At 37.9% G+C, this 14,020-nt stretch overlaps 1 protein-coding gene across 8 annotated transcripts in view; it reads right to left on the bottom strand.

The window, feature by feature from the left end:
- Window positions 1-14,020, bottom strand: part of snap91a (synaptosome associated protein 91a) — a 114,815-nt gene that overhangs the window by 21,840 nt on the left and 78,955 nt on the right. For 3 of the 8 annotated variants that reach the window (XM_030157099.1, XM_030157100.1, XM_030157101.1), the window contains exons 12-19: window positions 13,689-13,858; window positions 13,274-13,368; window positions 12,372-12,386; window positions 9,811-10,032; window positions 4,766-4,843; window positions 2,890-3,159; window positions 853-936; window positions 503-571 (exon numbers count right to left, since the gene is read on the bottom strand). In XM_030157099.1, coding sequence (XP_030012959.1) covers window positions 503-571; window positions 853-936; window positions 2,890-3,159; window positions 4,766-4,843; window positions 9,811-10,032; window positions 12,372-12,386; window positions 13,274-13,368; window positions 13,689-13,858 — 1,003 coding nt within the window. The remainder of the gene's footprint in view (window positions 1-502; window positions 572-852; window positions 937-2,889; window positions 3,160-4,765; window positions 4,844-9,810; window positions 10,033-12,371; window positions 12,387-13,273; window positions 13,369-13,688; window positions 13,859-14,020) is intronic. The other 5 variants (XM_030157103.1, XM_030157102.1, XM_030157107.1 and 2 more) reach the window with 5 other exon arrangements.

The following is a 14,020-nucleotide window of genomic DNA, read 5'->3' on the forward strand; positions in this document are numbered from 1 at the left end:
TTATTATTGTTTCTTTTTTTCTTGGTGATATTTTGTACCTACGTTTAAGTGTAAGTTTGCATCTCACAAACTGTTACATTTATCCAAGAGGGAAGGTGGCTTCTTTTGTGATTTCTTTTTTCTTTCTTTCTTTTTTTGTTTTGTTTTATTTTGTATGTGTGTTTTATGTACGTTCTACTCTGTATAAAAACAATTCCTATTGTTTAGACATTTTTTCTGCACTATTGCTGTAAAAAAATCAATAATAAAAATAATTAAATAAATATTACATTTTTTTTTACTGTTATTTCATGGTTCTGACCCACTTGAGATCATATTGGGCTGAATGTGGAACCTGAACTAAAATGAGCGTGACAGCCCTGGTTTAGATGTACTGTAACACTGGTGTGCATGTACCAGCACCATGCAAAGACGTCATGTTGCACTCTTCAATAAAACTGGAAACAGTGATGCAGAAAAAAAAGAAAAAAAAAAACAACAACAAAAGAACAGCTCAACTCACCGGTCACGATGTCTCCAACCGGAGCCGGTTCAGGCAAAGGAGAAGGGCCGCGTGAAACAGCAGGAAGGTCTAAGTGACCAACGCAAGCGAGAGGCAAGAAAACAAGAAAGAAGAACAAACCGCAGAGGCCGGGAAGCAAAGAAAAGCATTAGCTGGGCAGGAGACAGAAGGCAGCCACAGGGACCATTGAATACTTAACGAGTGGGTCACATGCACGGTGCTCATACCACTATGGGGACAAACCAGGACGAGTGGAAATAAAAACAGACGACAGAGGAGGAGGAGACGTATGGAAACCAGAGGAGATGGACAGGTTCCACACACACACAGATGGAGATCAACACCTGTACCTGCACCAAAAAGGTCTACGCTAGGAGTGGTAGCAGCTTTGGATTCAGTGGTAGGGCTTTGCTCAGGCATAGAATCAAACATATCTACGGACAAGGACACACAACCAGATGTACGTTCAGATTCCAAGTCCAGTGCATTCAGAACGATGAGTTAAGAAGACAGATGAGGGAGAGCAGAGAAGAGCACATATTCTGATTAATACGAGGGTAAAAGCTGCTGTGGATCCTGTCAGTGCAATGCAAGAGTCAAACGGTGCAAAAGTTAAAGGGGAATAAATTGTGTTCGTTTCCAGCCCAATGTCAGCGTCGACTGTACTTTTTACAAAATGAGCGTCAGAGGCCAAAAAAAACTGAGCGTTCACCATCAAATTGAGCAGTTTTCCCTTTTAACTTTAAGTGCGTCAGCTATAATAAAGCATTCTCAGCTGTCTGTATCCAATATTTCATTCACAAGCAGGAGAAGAAAACAGTTTTCTTCTCGGTAAGTTCGGAACTTTTGTTAGTATTAAGTCGATAATCAAAACGAGTTGAACCACCTCTGTCGAGAAGAAAAACTGCAGCAAATATTGAACTTTGACCCATAAAGACCCAGTTCCATAGTTTATTTCTCTCTACATTTAACTTTTATTACAATTTATTATAATATTATCCTCTGTATTTCTGTATTTTGCTTTTTTTTTTTTTTTTTTTACTGTAAATCATGGATTTTCCTACATTTAATTTATTATATTTCATTTAGATGTTCCTGAAAACTCAGACTAAATTCAAAGTTTATTATATAAGAGTCTGGTTTAGACCAGCTCTAAATGTACAGTGTTATGAGATAAGCTTTGTTATGATGTTGTGCTATATAAATAAATAAATAAATAAATCTTTACATGGAAGTTGTCTTTGTGTTTTTGTTTTTTTCTCATCTTATCTTTAAAATAAATTAACTTAAACATCAGTTGAAAATAAAATTCAGTAAGATTTTAGCAGCTTTTCAGCCAAACAGCAGGAGATTTAGGTGTTCAGGAAAACTCAGAGTAAATTCAAAGGTTATTATATAAGAGTGTGGTTTAGTCTAGCGCTAAATGTACAGTGTCATGAGATAAGTTTTGTTATGATGTTGCGCTATATAAATAAAATCTAATTGATTTGAAACAGAAATAAAACTGAAGGAAAAGTGACTTTTTTTCAGCAAAGATACCAATAACTGAACATAAAAACAAGTATCTACATCTACTCATTTATCAAACTGCACAGAGGTTTTACTATTTACTTTCAGGGGCAAGTAAATCTGCACATCATCCACAAAAAACAATGACATTGGATGTTGTGCTTTTCAAAAATGGAACCCAGTGGCAGGATATACAAAGAAAACAGGATCCAGAATAGAACCCTGAGGCACTCCAAAGCCTTCAAATTCAACTGTTATCATATGAGAACAGAGAAAACAGAAGAAAAAGTGACTTTTTCTGCAAAAATATCAATGACTGAACATAAGAACAAGTGTGTCCCTCCACTGTCATTGATCCAACTCCATGGGTTTTACCGATGAATCAATGTTGTAGAAGATGACGGTGTTTCCATGGTAACTACGGAGCCTCTGAACGTCCAAATGGGTCATATCTAATGACCGTGAAAAGATGAATAACTGTATTTTGCACCAATTATTTACACGTATTGATAGGATTAGTGGATCAACAGGTATTAAACAGTTTAGATCAGTAGATGGGTTTGGTCTGTTTGGGTCTTTATGGGTTAAATAGTGGATAAACAGGATTATTGGATTATTATGATTTGTTTAATATTTTAAATATTAAATGTTACAGAGGAGGTCAACACGCTTGATTAAATCAAATTAAATGATCTGCATTTGAAGGAAAGGTTTCATGGAAAACAGAAAACGAATCTGAAATGTAGGGACTGGGCAAGTTATCACTAACATTATCATCATCATCATCATTAAAACTTCATCATCATCATCATCATCATTATCATCATCATCATCATAATGCAGGGAAATGCAATGCGAGGCAGAATGAGAGACTTTACCACCAAAGATATCTAGAGTCGGAGCGGCTGCGGACTCTGTGGTGGTGGTGTCGGTGGTGGTAGTGGTGGTGGTGGTGGTGGTGGAAGAAGGGGAGGGGGCAGCGGGGGCAGCGATGGGGGCAGCGATGGTCGGCGCCTCACTAGAGGTGGCGGGAGGGGTGGTGGCGGCGGCGGCGGTGGCAGTGGCAGCCCCTGTGGCGGTAGGCCTCATAGCGAACAGGTCCAGCTCCGGAGCAATGTCCGCGCTGCCCTCCGTCGTAGCAAAGGGGTCTTCAGGTACAGCAGGGTGTGGGGGGTGGGGGTGGGGTGGGGGGTCATGATCAGAGAAGAAGGGAGGGAGGGAGGGGGTGTAAGGGAAGGGGAAGGGGAGGGGTTAAGGGTTTGTTAAAACAACAAACTCTGTAAAAAGCCGTTTTAGAAGCAAAACACGTCTAAAGCCCAGAATCAAGGTTAGAAACAAAAAGAAGCAGAAAAAACAGCCACTCATGAAAGTCAGACCTGCATCCACATACAAATATTAACCCTTCAGGCACCTTTAGGAGGTGTTTTTTTTTAATATTCAATGTTGATATGAAGATTTCAAAAAGCTGTATCTTGGAAGTGTTTAGAAATAAAATCATACAGTGAATGAGAAAAATATTTGATATGACCCAAAGTTTATGATGGGAGTGAATGTAGTCATCTAATTTGCATATTGTGATGTCACAGGGTGGCGGCCATATTGGATTGTGTAACTTTTACTAAAATTGAACTTTGAACATATTTACATAGATGTTTTCTTTGTGTTTTTGTTTTTTCTCATCTTATCCTTAAAATAAACAAACATTAGTACATTAGTACAACATTAGTAGAAAGTAAAATACAGTAAGTTTTTAGTAGCTTTTCGGCCAAACAGCAGAGTATCCAAATCTGTCCTTATCTATTAAAAGTAAAACTAAAACAGCCTTACTTACTTACACAGAACTGCAGGATGTTGTAACCACTCAAACATTAGGCATATCGTTAGCCTCATAGCATAATTGCCTAAGTCATATTTTTGGCCAAATTGTGAGATAAAATAAAATCAAACAGCAGTGTTAGGAGAGTAAAGTTATGCAGGAAATATTGATGTTTATCAACTATATGGACAAAAGTGTTGGGACACATCCTGTCTACAGCTGTAAGATGTCCTGTTCATGATGATTTGAGATAAAAACATCAATATTTTCTTAAAGTTTAATGGGAGATTTTTCTTCCTCAGTGAGATGTGAAGAAAGTAGATGGTTAGTTGCGGTAGAAAACTATTATTTACAGTCAGAGCAGGAAAAATATTTCAGAAATTTAGTGGAAGAACATTTAAAATCATAGTCATGGATTAAAAAAAAAATCAATGGTGAGAGAAATGAAGTCCAAACCATCTCTGAGGCATTTTGGAAGCAAAGATACCAATTTAAACCAAACTAACCAATACAATAATATTTATCCCATAATATAAAACTATATTCTGGCATTAGTCATTATTGTTTTGTATCCCAGACTCCTGTTAGAAAAGAAACACCTGAATTCAACGTGTCCACATACTTTTGTCCATATAGTGCAGCTTTAATTCTTCTGTTACGTTGTATTCGTAGCTGAGCTGTGCTTTTTACTGCGGTATTCACTTGGTGAATATTCTGAGGAACAGAGTAAGTCAAAGGGGGAGGAGGGGGTCCATGACTGGGGCATTAGAGCAGGATTTGGGGTGAGACAGTAGGCCCTGGGGGCAGGTGTTAGTTCTACTGTCTGTTATGGAAGCAGAAGCAGCCTTAATAGAATAAAAGCCACAGCTTTTACCGTCACACACACACACACACACACACACACACACACACACATATAAAGCCAGTTGGTCACCCACCAGATCCACCAAACGCATCAGCAGCGGGGCCGGCGGCCACGGCAGCAGGACCGTCTCCTGGGGAGGGTGCAAAGGCATCTGGGATATCGCAGACGGAAAAGAGCAAGAACGCAAAAAACGAAACACCCGGGCAGACACGTCGACAGACACATGGATGTACAGAACGAAAGATGAGCAAACAGATGGAACGGAGAGGAAACAAAGATGAGAGGTCAGCATCAGGAAAGAAAGCAGAGAATACAAGAAATATGCAGCCCCGTTCCTCCAGCCGTGGAGGTGACGACCGTGGATCAGTGTGGTTTAAAGGGCTGCATAATGCTGCATTCAGGGAGCACATGTACGATGAAGGACATTAACCATTAAAGACCCACAGCTACTGATGTTTGGCACAACTTCCAAAGGTTTGGTTTGTCTTTCCCAAGTGATTTATCTCCATTTATTATAGAATTATCCTCTGCATTTGGCTTTTTTTGTGAAAATCATTTACTTCATATTTGTATTTATTTCCCTATATCCATATTTAATTCATTGATCATGTAGATGTTCATAAAAGCTCAGAGTAAATTCAAAGGTAATTATGTCAAATTAGAAAAAAATTAGGAAAATGTGAGTTTTTCAACAAAGTCTCCTATTAATTTGAACATAAGCCCAGTGTGTCCATCCACTGCTATTGATTCAACTCCATGGGTTTTACTGGTGAATTAATGTTTCAAGTTTTCATTCATTTTGTTGATTTGATTACTTATTTGCTTATTATTATTTAATATTTTGCAAAATTTCTTATTCGCTTTTGATCATTATATTAATTTTATTTATTGTTTTATTTAATTCATTACTTTAACTTTTTTTTTCCATTTTGTTGCTTACTTCATTTTTTTTTTTTACTTCATTTTAGTAAATGTTTGTTTATTTTTCACATTATTTATAATTTTGTAGTTTTTTTTGTTTGTTTAAATTTTTGTTCATTTTATTCACTGTCATTGATCCAACTCCATGGGTTTTACTGGTTAATCAATTTTTCAATTTTTTACCCATTTTGTTCATTTTATTAATTATTTTGGCTGTTTTTTTGTTGTTGTTGCTCATTTTCTCCATGATATTTATTATTTTGTAGATTTTCATATTCATTTTATTTAGTGTTTTATTAGTTTTTTGTTCATTCTATTGTCTTTTTCAATTCCTTTATTAATGCCATTCAGTTTGTGGCTTATTTTATTCATTTTACTTATCATTTTGTTGATTTTGTTTATTCATTTTTATTTGTTTTATTCAGTACTTTAGCTGTTTTTGTTCATTTTGTTGCTCATTTTATTCTTTTTTACGTCACTGTAGTCTATATTTTGCTTCTTTTTTCATATTATTTATTATTTTGTATTGTTTTTGTTTTCAAATTTTTGTTCATTGTATTTAATATATATAAACCCAGTGTGTCCATTCACTGTCATTGATCCAACTCCATGGGTTTTACTGGTGAATCAATGTTGTAGAAGATGATGGTGTTTCCATGGTAACTACGGAGCCTCTGAACATCCAAATGGGTCATATCTGATGACCATGAAAAGATGAATAACTGTATTTTACACCAATTATTTCCATGCATTGATAGTATTAGTGGATCAACAGATATTAAACAGTTTAGATCAGTAGATGCTTTTGGTTTTTGGGTTTTTATGGGTTAATGAAACTGTCACAAGTTACTGGTACTCTGTGACAAAAGGGAAAATGTCAAGTTCAGGGTTGGGAGAAACAATGTCTCTGACAAAAACTGTCAGTTAGCTCATTTTGATAAAACTTTGGTAAAAATACCTTGAAAGTTTGGAGGCAGAGGTAAAAACTAAGACCTGATTAAACAGAATACATCATCTTGACATATTTATGACACTGTTAGTAAGCCATTACCAAGAAAATCATTAAGGGTGACGAACAAAAAAAAAAAAAAAAAAACAACAAAAAAGCAACACATCCCACTAATAGGAGTCCTAAGAACAAATTAACTGCATTTCATTGGGTCTATTGGGTGCACGAAAAACACAAACAGCTCTGATGAACGTTAATGTCAAAACACATTAGCGTTTTGTGACAATTGTGCAGCTTTGAATCAACTCAATGAAAAGACGGTAATCTGGGTTTGGGATGTGATGAACCTTTTGCTCTGCGCTAAAAGCAAAAACAGGGTGCGTGGAAGCTCGACGTTATGTCAGCAACAAAGCAGAGGATGTGAAACGTTACAGATAAAAGAGGACAAGAAACTGTCTAATTATAGATGTGGTGGTGAACTGTTCCCAGAAATGTCCAAATGTGTTTATATAGATGTTCATGTTGGATAAATATTAATTTTATACCATGGGAGAGTCAAAAATTTCTCAGACAAATGCTATAATTTCAAAATATACAGTATTTTACAAACTAGAACATGTTTTAACTCGTCTTTGATGTCCTGTTGATGATTTCGACAACTTTAATCATTCTATCTAGGTCGTGCTTTATTAAATCTGTCTTTTCAATCTTGAAATTAGAGCCAACATTCAGTTTTCAACCAAACTTGATTAGAAGCTTGTTATGACTATTGATGCTTTACTAAAGGTTTACGGGACTCTTCACCAAGTAGTGCTGTAGTTTACGATTGGATTAAATGCTTCAAGGAAGGCGGAGAACAACTCCAAAAAAATCACAAAAATGCCAAGACTGTGCAGAATCTAGTTGAAGAAGGTCGACGAATCACTATTGACGAAATTGCCCGAGAAGTTGGATTCTTACATGTTTCAGCATTTTAAATTATTGCTGAAAATCATCGGTTGAGCAAGATTTCAGCTCGCTGGGTTCCAAAAGCGTTGCACGAAGACCAACTGACTCAAAGGGCTGACCTTTCTTTAGCAATTTTAATCCAAACTGATACAAAGAGTGCTGTGTCACTAGGGTAGCACCTCGGATCTACCAGTTTGACCCAAAGACAGGGTTCCTACAGACTTCTACAAGTTAAATTTACAACTTTTTAGGACCTTTTTAAGACTACTAAGACAGAATTGAATGCCCATTTCATGGTCATATTGGCAAAAATTTGTGACTCCTAGAATGTAGGAAAATGTCTTGATTTACTCCAACGCCTTGATTCTTACCGTTCAAAGTCATTTCTCACTGGGGGATGCCAAGTTAGCAATAATTAAATAATTTCAATATAAATTGTCAGGTTGGAACGGGTAGAACTGTTACTTTCTTTGCAGCTTAGACATTTAACAAACACATTTAACCACAACACAGCCAACAACTTTATGGCAACAGAACTGAAGACCTACCAGATCAAATTTAATACATTCAAGGCATTAAATGCAGATTTGTAAATTCAAGACTTTTAAGACTCTTTAAGACCCTGTGGGAACCCTGCAAAGAGCCGAATTCAATCATAAGAGAAGCACCAGAAGGAGCAGCTGGACCTTTAAGTTTCAAGACACAGAGCTCTGTTAAAAAGTTCATGGCCACGAATTTTTGGAATTCAAAAAAAACTTGTCCTCATAGATTTTCTAGAAGGACAAAAAACTGTGGTGAAAAAGGTGTTTTAAGAAAGATGAAGACCGCACTGATGAAAAAACAAAGTGGAAAAACTGCACTGCAAAGTTTGGTTTCACCGCGACAAGACGACGCCCCAGTGCAATCTATAAAGGATGTCAGAGTCTTCTGAGAGAATTTCAATGGGAAATTCTTCCACATCCTCATTATAGCCCTGGTTTAGCTCCATAAGACTTTTTTTCTGTCCCCAAAACTTAAAAGAACATCTGAAAGGCACTGACTCAGTCGATTCTCATTCCAGTTTTCTGCCGCTAATGATTGGAATTCTTTGCAACAATCCCTACAACTCACCTCAGCCGTACCGCTCTGGTCATTTTAAAGGTCAGAGCCAGTTCCACTTCAGGACCACTCTAGGGTGCCGTAAAGGGGGGTGGGGTGTAAACATGACAAATTCATGGGGCCCAGCATTTCCAGGCAGCCCAGTGGATGTAGGTTAGAAGCTGTGAAAATTTCGTGTAAGCTCTGCTGTAAGGGAGGCATGAAGTCGGACATCCAAAGTTCAGTTTTACTTCTGTTTTCACACCAGTTGTTACGGCACTTACGGACCACACCCCTATACCACCAGTTCTTACATTACGGACCTACCCCACCCCCCACCCCCCAGCTCTGACGACAGATTTACAGATAATTTATTTTTTGAAGGGCCCACAACGTTTACCTTCTACGGGGACCACAATTGGTAGCAGTGCCCCAGGGACCACTGCACCTGTTTTCATTTTTAGCCTTTTCTATTTGTTACGTGATATTGTGTGATTTGTTGTACATGTAATCTGTTCTGCGGTTCATTGTGTGTGTGTGCTGCCTCTTGGTCAGGTCATTACTGGAAATGAGAATCAGTTCTCAACTAACTTACCTAGGTAAACAAAAGCTGGGGCGCTGCTAGCGACTGTGGGCCCCATGAAAGCTAAACATCGTGGGGACTTTATAAAATCCAGTATCTTGTTGATTTATTGGAGCGGGGGGGGTGGGGGTGGAGTATGTAGCATGAAGCGAAAGTGAAACTTAACATGCTTTCTGCGTCTCACTCCCAGCTTCTATGCCTCTATTACACAGCGGATCTTGCATGAAATTTTCACAACTTCTAACCTGTATCCTCTGGACTCCCTCCACTACTCTATGGGCCCCCCAGAAATACTGGGCCCCATGAATTTGTCACGTTTACCCCCCCTTTATGGTGCCCCAGAAATAAAGGTTAAATAAATAAATGAATTCGATTTCAGTCATTAGATGAAGAAAAAAAGCAGGTTACTGCCTGGTGTCGAAGACAGGAAGGAAGGAATCTACCGACGGAAACGTAGATTGGAGAAGTATTTAGACAGTAACGGAGCTTATGTAGAAAAAAAACTTGGTTACTTTGATAAATAAACGTTTTGTCTGAGACCTTTTTGACTCTTCCTTGTAAATGAGTAAAATTAAAGGGGTTTGTTGCAGACAAGCAGACGGGCCATGCTGCGTATCCTGACCCCTGCAACCACACTGACCTCCGAAAAGGTCGATGTCTGTGGCTGAGGTGGTGCTGGGAGCTGAGACGGGCAGCGAGGTGGGCGCCGCAGCGGGCACAGTGGCGGTGGCAGCGGTGGGCGCCGCAGCTGCAGGGGCGGCGGTGGCGGCTGCAGCGTTAGCCTCAGCAGCAGAGTCTCCTTTAGCCAGCAGAGCCTCGGAGGCGCTGTCAGCAGCAGCAGCAGCAGCAGCAGCTGGAGGTGCTACTCGAGTAAAACCCAAAATCCAAACATAAAACCCAGTCACAAAAGAAGAGACAGGAGGAAGACGACGTCAGAGAGACTGGACACGGTGGAAAGAAATCAGCAGGACGGGGTCAGTGTCTATGGCAGGGGGGTCAGACTAGTGGTTCAGGTTCCACATTCAGACCAATATGATCCAAAGTGGGTCAGACCGGTAAAATAATAACAGAATAACCTATAAATAATGACAACTCCAAAGTTTTATCAATGTTTTAAAGTGAAAAAAAGTAAAATTACATATGAAAATGTTTACATCTACAAAGCATCCTTTAAAAAATGTGAATATGAACACGAACAACCTGAAATTTATTATGAAAAATAAGTGTAATTTTAACAATATTCTGTCTCAGTTTATCATTTACACATGTACATTAAAACTTCCAGATCACAGTGGATCTACAAATACACAAAACATTTAATAACAAGTAGAATATTGGTCCAATTACACTTATTTTTTTTAAGACATTTCATGTTCGTAGTTTTTTCTGATTGTTCTCATTTTTTGTGAGAGGATAGTTTCTAAATGTAAACATTTTCATGTAATTTTAAAAATTGGTAGTTGTCGTTAGTTATAAGTTATTATTATGATGGTATTTTACTGGTCTGATCCACTTTAGATTGACATGTTGTGTATGTGGAACCTGAACTGAAATGGTTTTAACATCCTTTTGTCTGTATCGTCAGCATCATTTCTGTATTTCACAAATTCATCCTATGAGCTGAATTGGACCCTTTAGCGGCTGGATTTAGCCCACAGGCCTCATGTTTGACACCTCTGGTCTAAAGTGAGTATCTGTCTGTTTTCGACAGTGTGCAAACATACAGTGGTGGAAAAAAGTTTTTGTTCACTGAATACATTTATGAGATTTGACATTATTAAGAATCACCCTTAAGTCACTGAACTCAACTATTGTTCCATTAAACCCACATGTTCCTTCTGCACACGCTCCGTTCTATCGAGGTCAAAACTGGATGTTTCAGAAAGATAATGAAACACATCCAGAATACGACACATAGAAACTGTCAAGGATTTTGTTGTGTCTTTTTTTCTTGTTAACAATAACATATTCCATAAGACTGTTGAACTCAAAATAACCTCCAAATAACATAACATACATGTAATATACACACGCAAAACATTTTTCAAATATATTTTTCTATTCAAATCCTTCTGTAGTGTTTTTATATTTTTGTATCTGTCAATTCTTCCAATTCTTTTATGTACAACAATGCTGCTGTTTAATTTTTCAGGGTTTCTGCAGGTATCAGCAAATCTAATTTAATGTTTTTTAATGCCACTTGAAACAAATTCAATGTCCATGTCCAACTGCAGATACAGTTTTATATATAGTTTTATATATACATGACGGTTTACTGTCAACAGGCTTTAACCAGGTTCTGAACAGTTCCTCCTCCAGTCACTTCCGCTGAAACTTGCATTTTCCCATTTTTCTGACATTTGCTAATATTCCTTCCACTCTTTCACCACAGCATGAACACGATCACAGCACGTTGCATTCCAAGCATCCGGTGTTTTGACTTCATGTATCAGCCGTAAACAATAGACAATTAAAAGGTTCCACCTGTCAATCATCACACTATACTTCTGATCAAAATTATTAAATGTTTTATATTCAAAATAAACTATGAATAACAATGCTTTTTATTCCATCAAGTGTATTGAATTTTTGAATGCCTCTGGACATCAAATTCAATGCTTTTTAATGCATTTAAGGCCTTAATTTTTACAAAATCTATTTAATTTATTATTTATTTATTTACCTTTATTTAACCAGGAAAACCTCATTGAGATTGAAAATGGGCAGCAGTACATTAAAGTTTCAAACAGACACAAGCTTTCATACATAAAAACAAGTTTTCAATACATCAAAAAACCACAAAATCAAGTCAAACCTTCCAAAGTCTACTTTGCTAAAAGCGCCCACGAGATGAAGATAAAGTGCATCAGACAAAACATCTGCATCTCTAATGACTTTTAATGCTTTTTAATGACCCGCAGAAACCCTGTTTTTGCAGAACTCGAGGCCAAAGCCATGAAATTTTATTCTCAGTAGCACAGTACGGTGTAAACTTGAATGACAAATCAACTCTAAGTCTAATAAAAAAAAAAAAAAAATCATTAGCTTATTTATTTATTTATTTTTTGGCAAATTGGAACTTTTTTCCACTGCTGTAACTCCACAACAGATAGAAAGCCAAGCTGACGGGGGTAAAGTCTGACAGCTGCCGGTGTTTCTGCAGTTGAATCTGTAGAAGGATCTTATCAGCAGCGTACTCACCTTCAGCCAGGAGATCTGCACAACACAACACGACACGAAACGACACAAGACAAACACACAGACAGGAGAAGGAAATGCTGAGGTGTGAGGCTTAAATCGGATGTTCTGATGACATTCATTCATCCTTAATCTGAACGCTGCCAACAAAATAAAGAACAAGGCTGAAAAACCCCAGTGACGCCTATTAGAGCTAAAAGGGCTTTGATGTAATTTGGGTTTGAAGGCTGGAGCTGGACCGGAGCCACGTTCACAGGGTCTGCCAAATGGCAACGGCAGCTTTAGAACGCAAATGATCTGGCACTTAAAGTCCGTCCATGTAGAACACAGAAGAGGGAACAGTACTTTCTGAAGTACTGGATGAGGTCAGTACTTTTTATAATCTGCAGTAGTGTGTAAAACTCTACTATTAACTGTATATTGATAATATTTGTCTAGTACATACTATTCAAATTGTGCTTTAATATAAATATAAATATATAAATATATAAATATATATATAAATATATAAATATATATATAAAAATATATATATATATATATATATATATATATATATATATATATATATATATATATATATATATATATATATATATATATAAATAAGAAAATCTAATTTTCACTAAAAGATAATGTAAAGTTATTTTATCCAATTTGGCAGCCCTGTATAGATAACTTATTATTAAGTAAGTAGGCAGATCCCCCCCACACACACACACCTCTTTTTTAATATGTTTGTGTGTGTGTACATGTGAGTGCAGATTGTTCTGACATCACCTATACTGGATACTGTATATGACTTTTTTATTTATATTGTCATTATTCTAATTTCAATTAAAAAAGTTAAAAAAACATTTTTTTAAAGACTGGAATTAAAGTCATCTGTGCGTTTCTGTTCGTACCTCCCCATCCGGTCGTTGTGGAAGCAGCTGCAGCGCCCCCTGCTGATGAGGAGGACATGGGGTCTAGATCCAACAGGAAGCCATCATCCAGGGCACTGAACAGAGGAGAAGAAGAAGAAGAAGAAGAAGAAGAAGAAGAAAAGGAAGAAGAGAAAGAAGAAGAAGAAGAGGAAGAGAAAGAAGAAGAAAAAGAAGAAGAGGAAGCAGAAGAAAAAGAAGAAGAGGAAGAAGAAGAAGAAGAAGAGGAAGAAGAAGAAGAAAAAGAAGAAGAGGAAGAAGAAGAGGAAGAAGAGGAAGAAGAAGAAGAAGAAGAAGAAGAGGAAGAAGAAGAAGAAGAGGAAGAAGAAGAAGAAGAACAGTTCAGCCTGTGTCTGACTGTAACACAGACTCCAGAACAGTGTTGAGTGGCTCATACTTGGCGGCGGCAGGGGCGGGGGCTGGGGCGGTGGGGGTGACAGAGGGCGGAGGGGGTTTGGCAGGGGGCCCGGGGCGAGCAGGGGGTCCATGGGCGGCGGGGACGGGGGGCGCGGGCTTGGCCGGTGCTGCCGCTGCTGCCGGTGAACTGCTGTTGGCCGTCGCCTCCTGCTGCAGAAACACGAGGACACGGATCAGCACCAGCACGGGTTTGGTTTACATTTATCACAACCTGACAGCAGTACTTCTGTTTTCTATCAGTTACATTTATTGTATTGTACTTATTAGTTTTTAAGCCTTTATCGGGCAAGTGACTATTTTTGCACTGGAAAA

Source organism: Sphaeramia orbicularis, chromosome 16, assembly GCF_902148855.1.
Source record: "Sphaeramia orbicularis chromosome 16, fSphaOr1.1, whole genome shotgun sequence".
In the NCBI taxonomy this organism is placed as follows: domain Eukaryota; kingdom Metazoa; phylum Chordata; class Actinopteri; order Kurtiformes; family Apogonidae; genus Sphaeramia; species Sphaeramia orbicularis.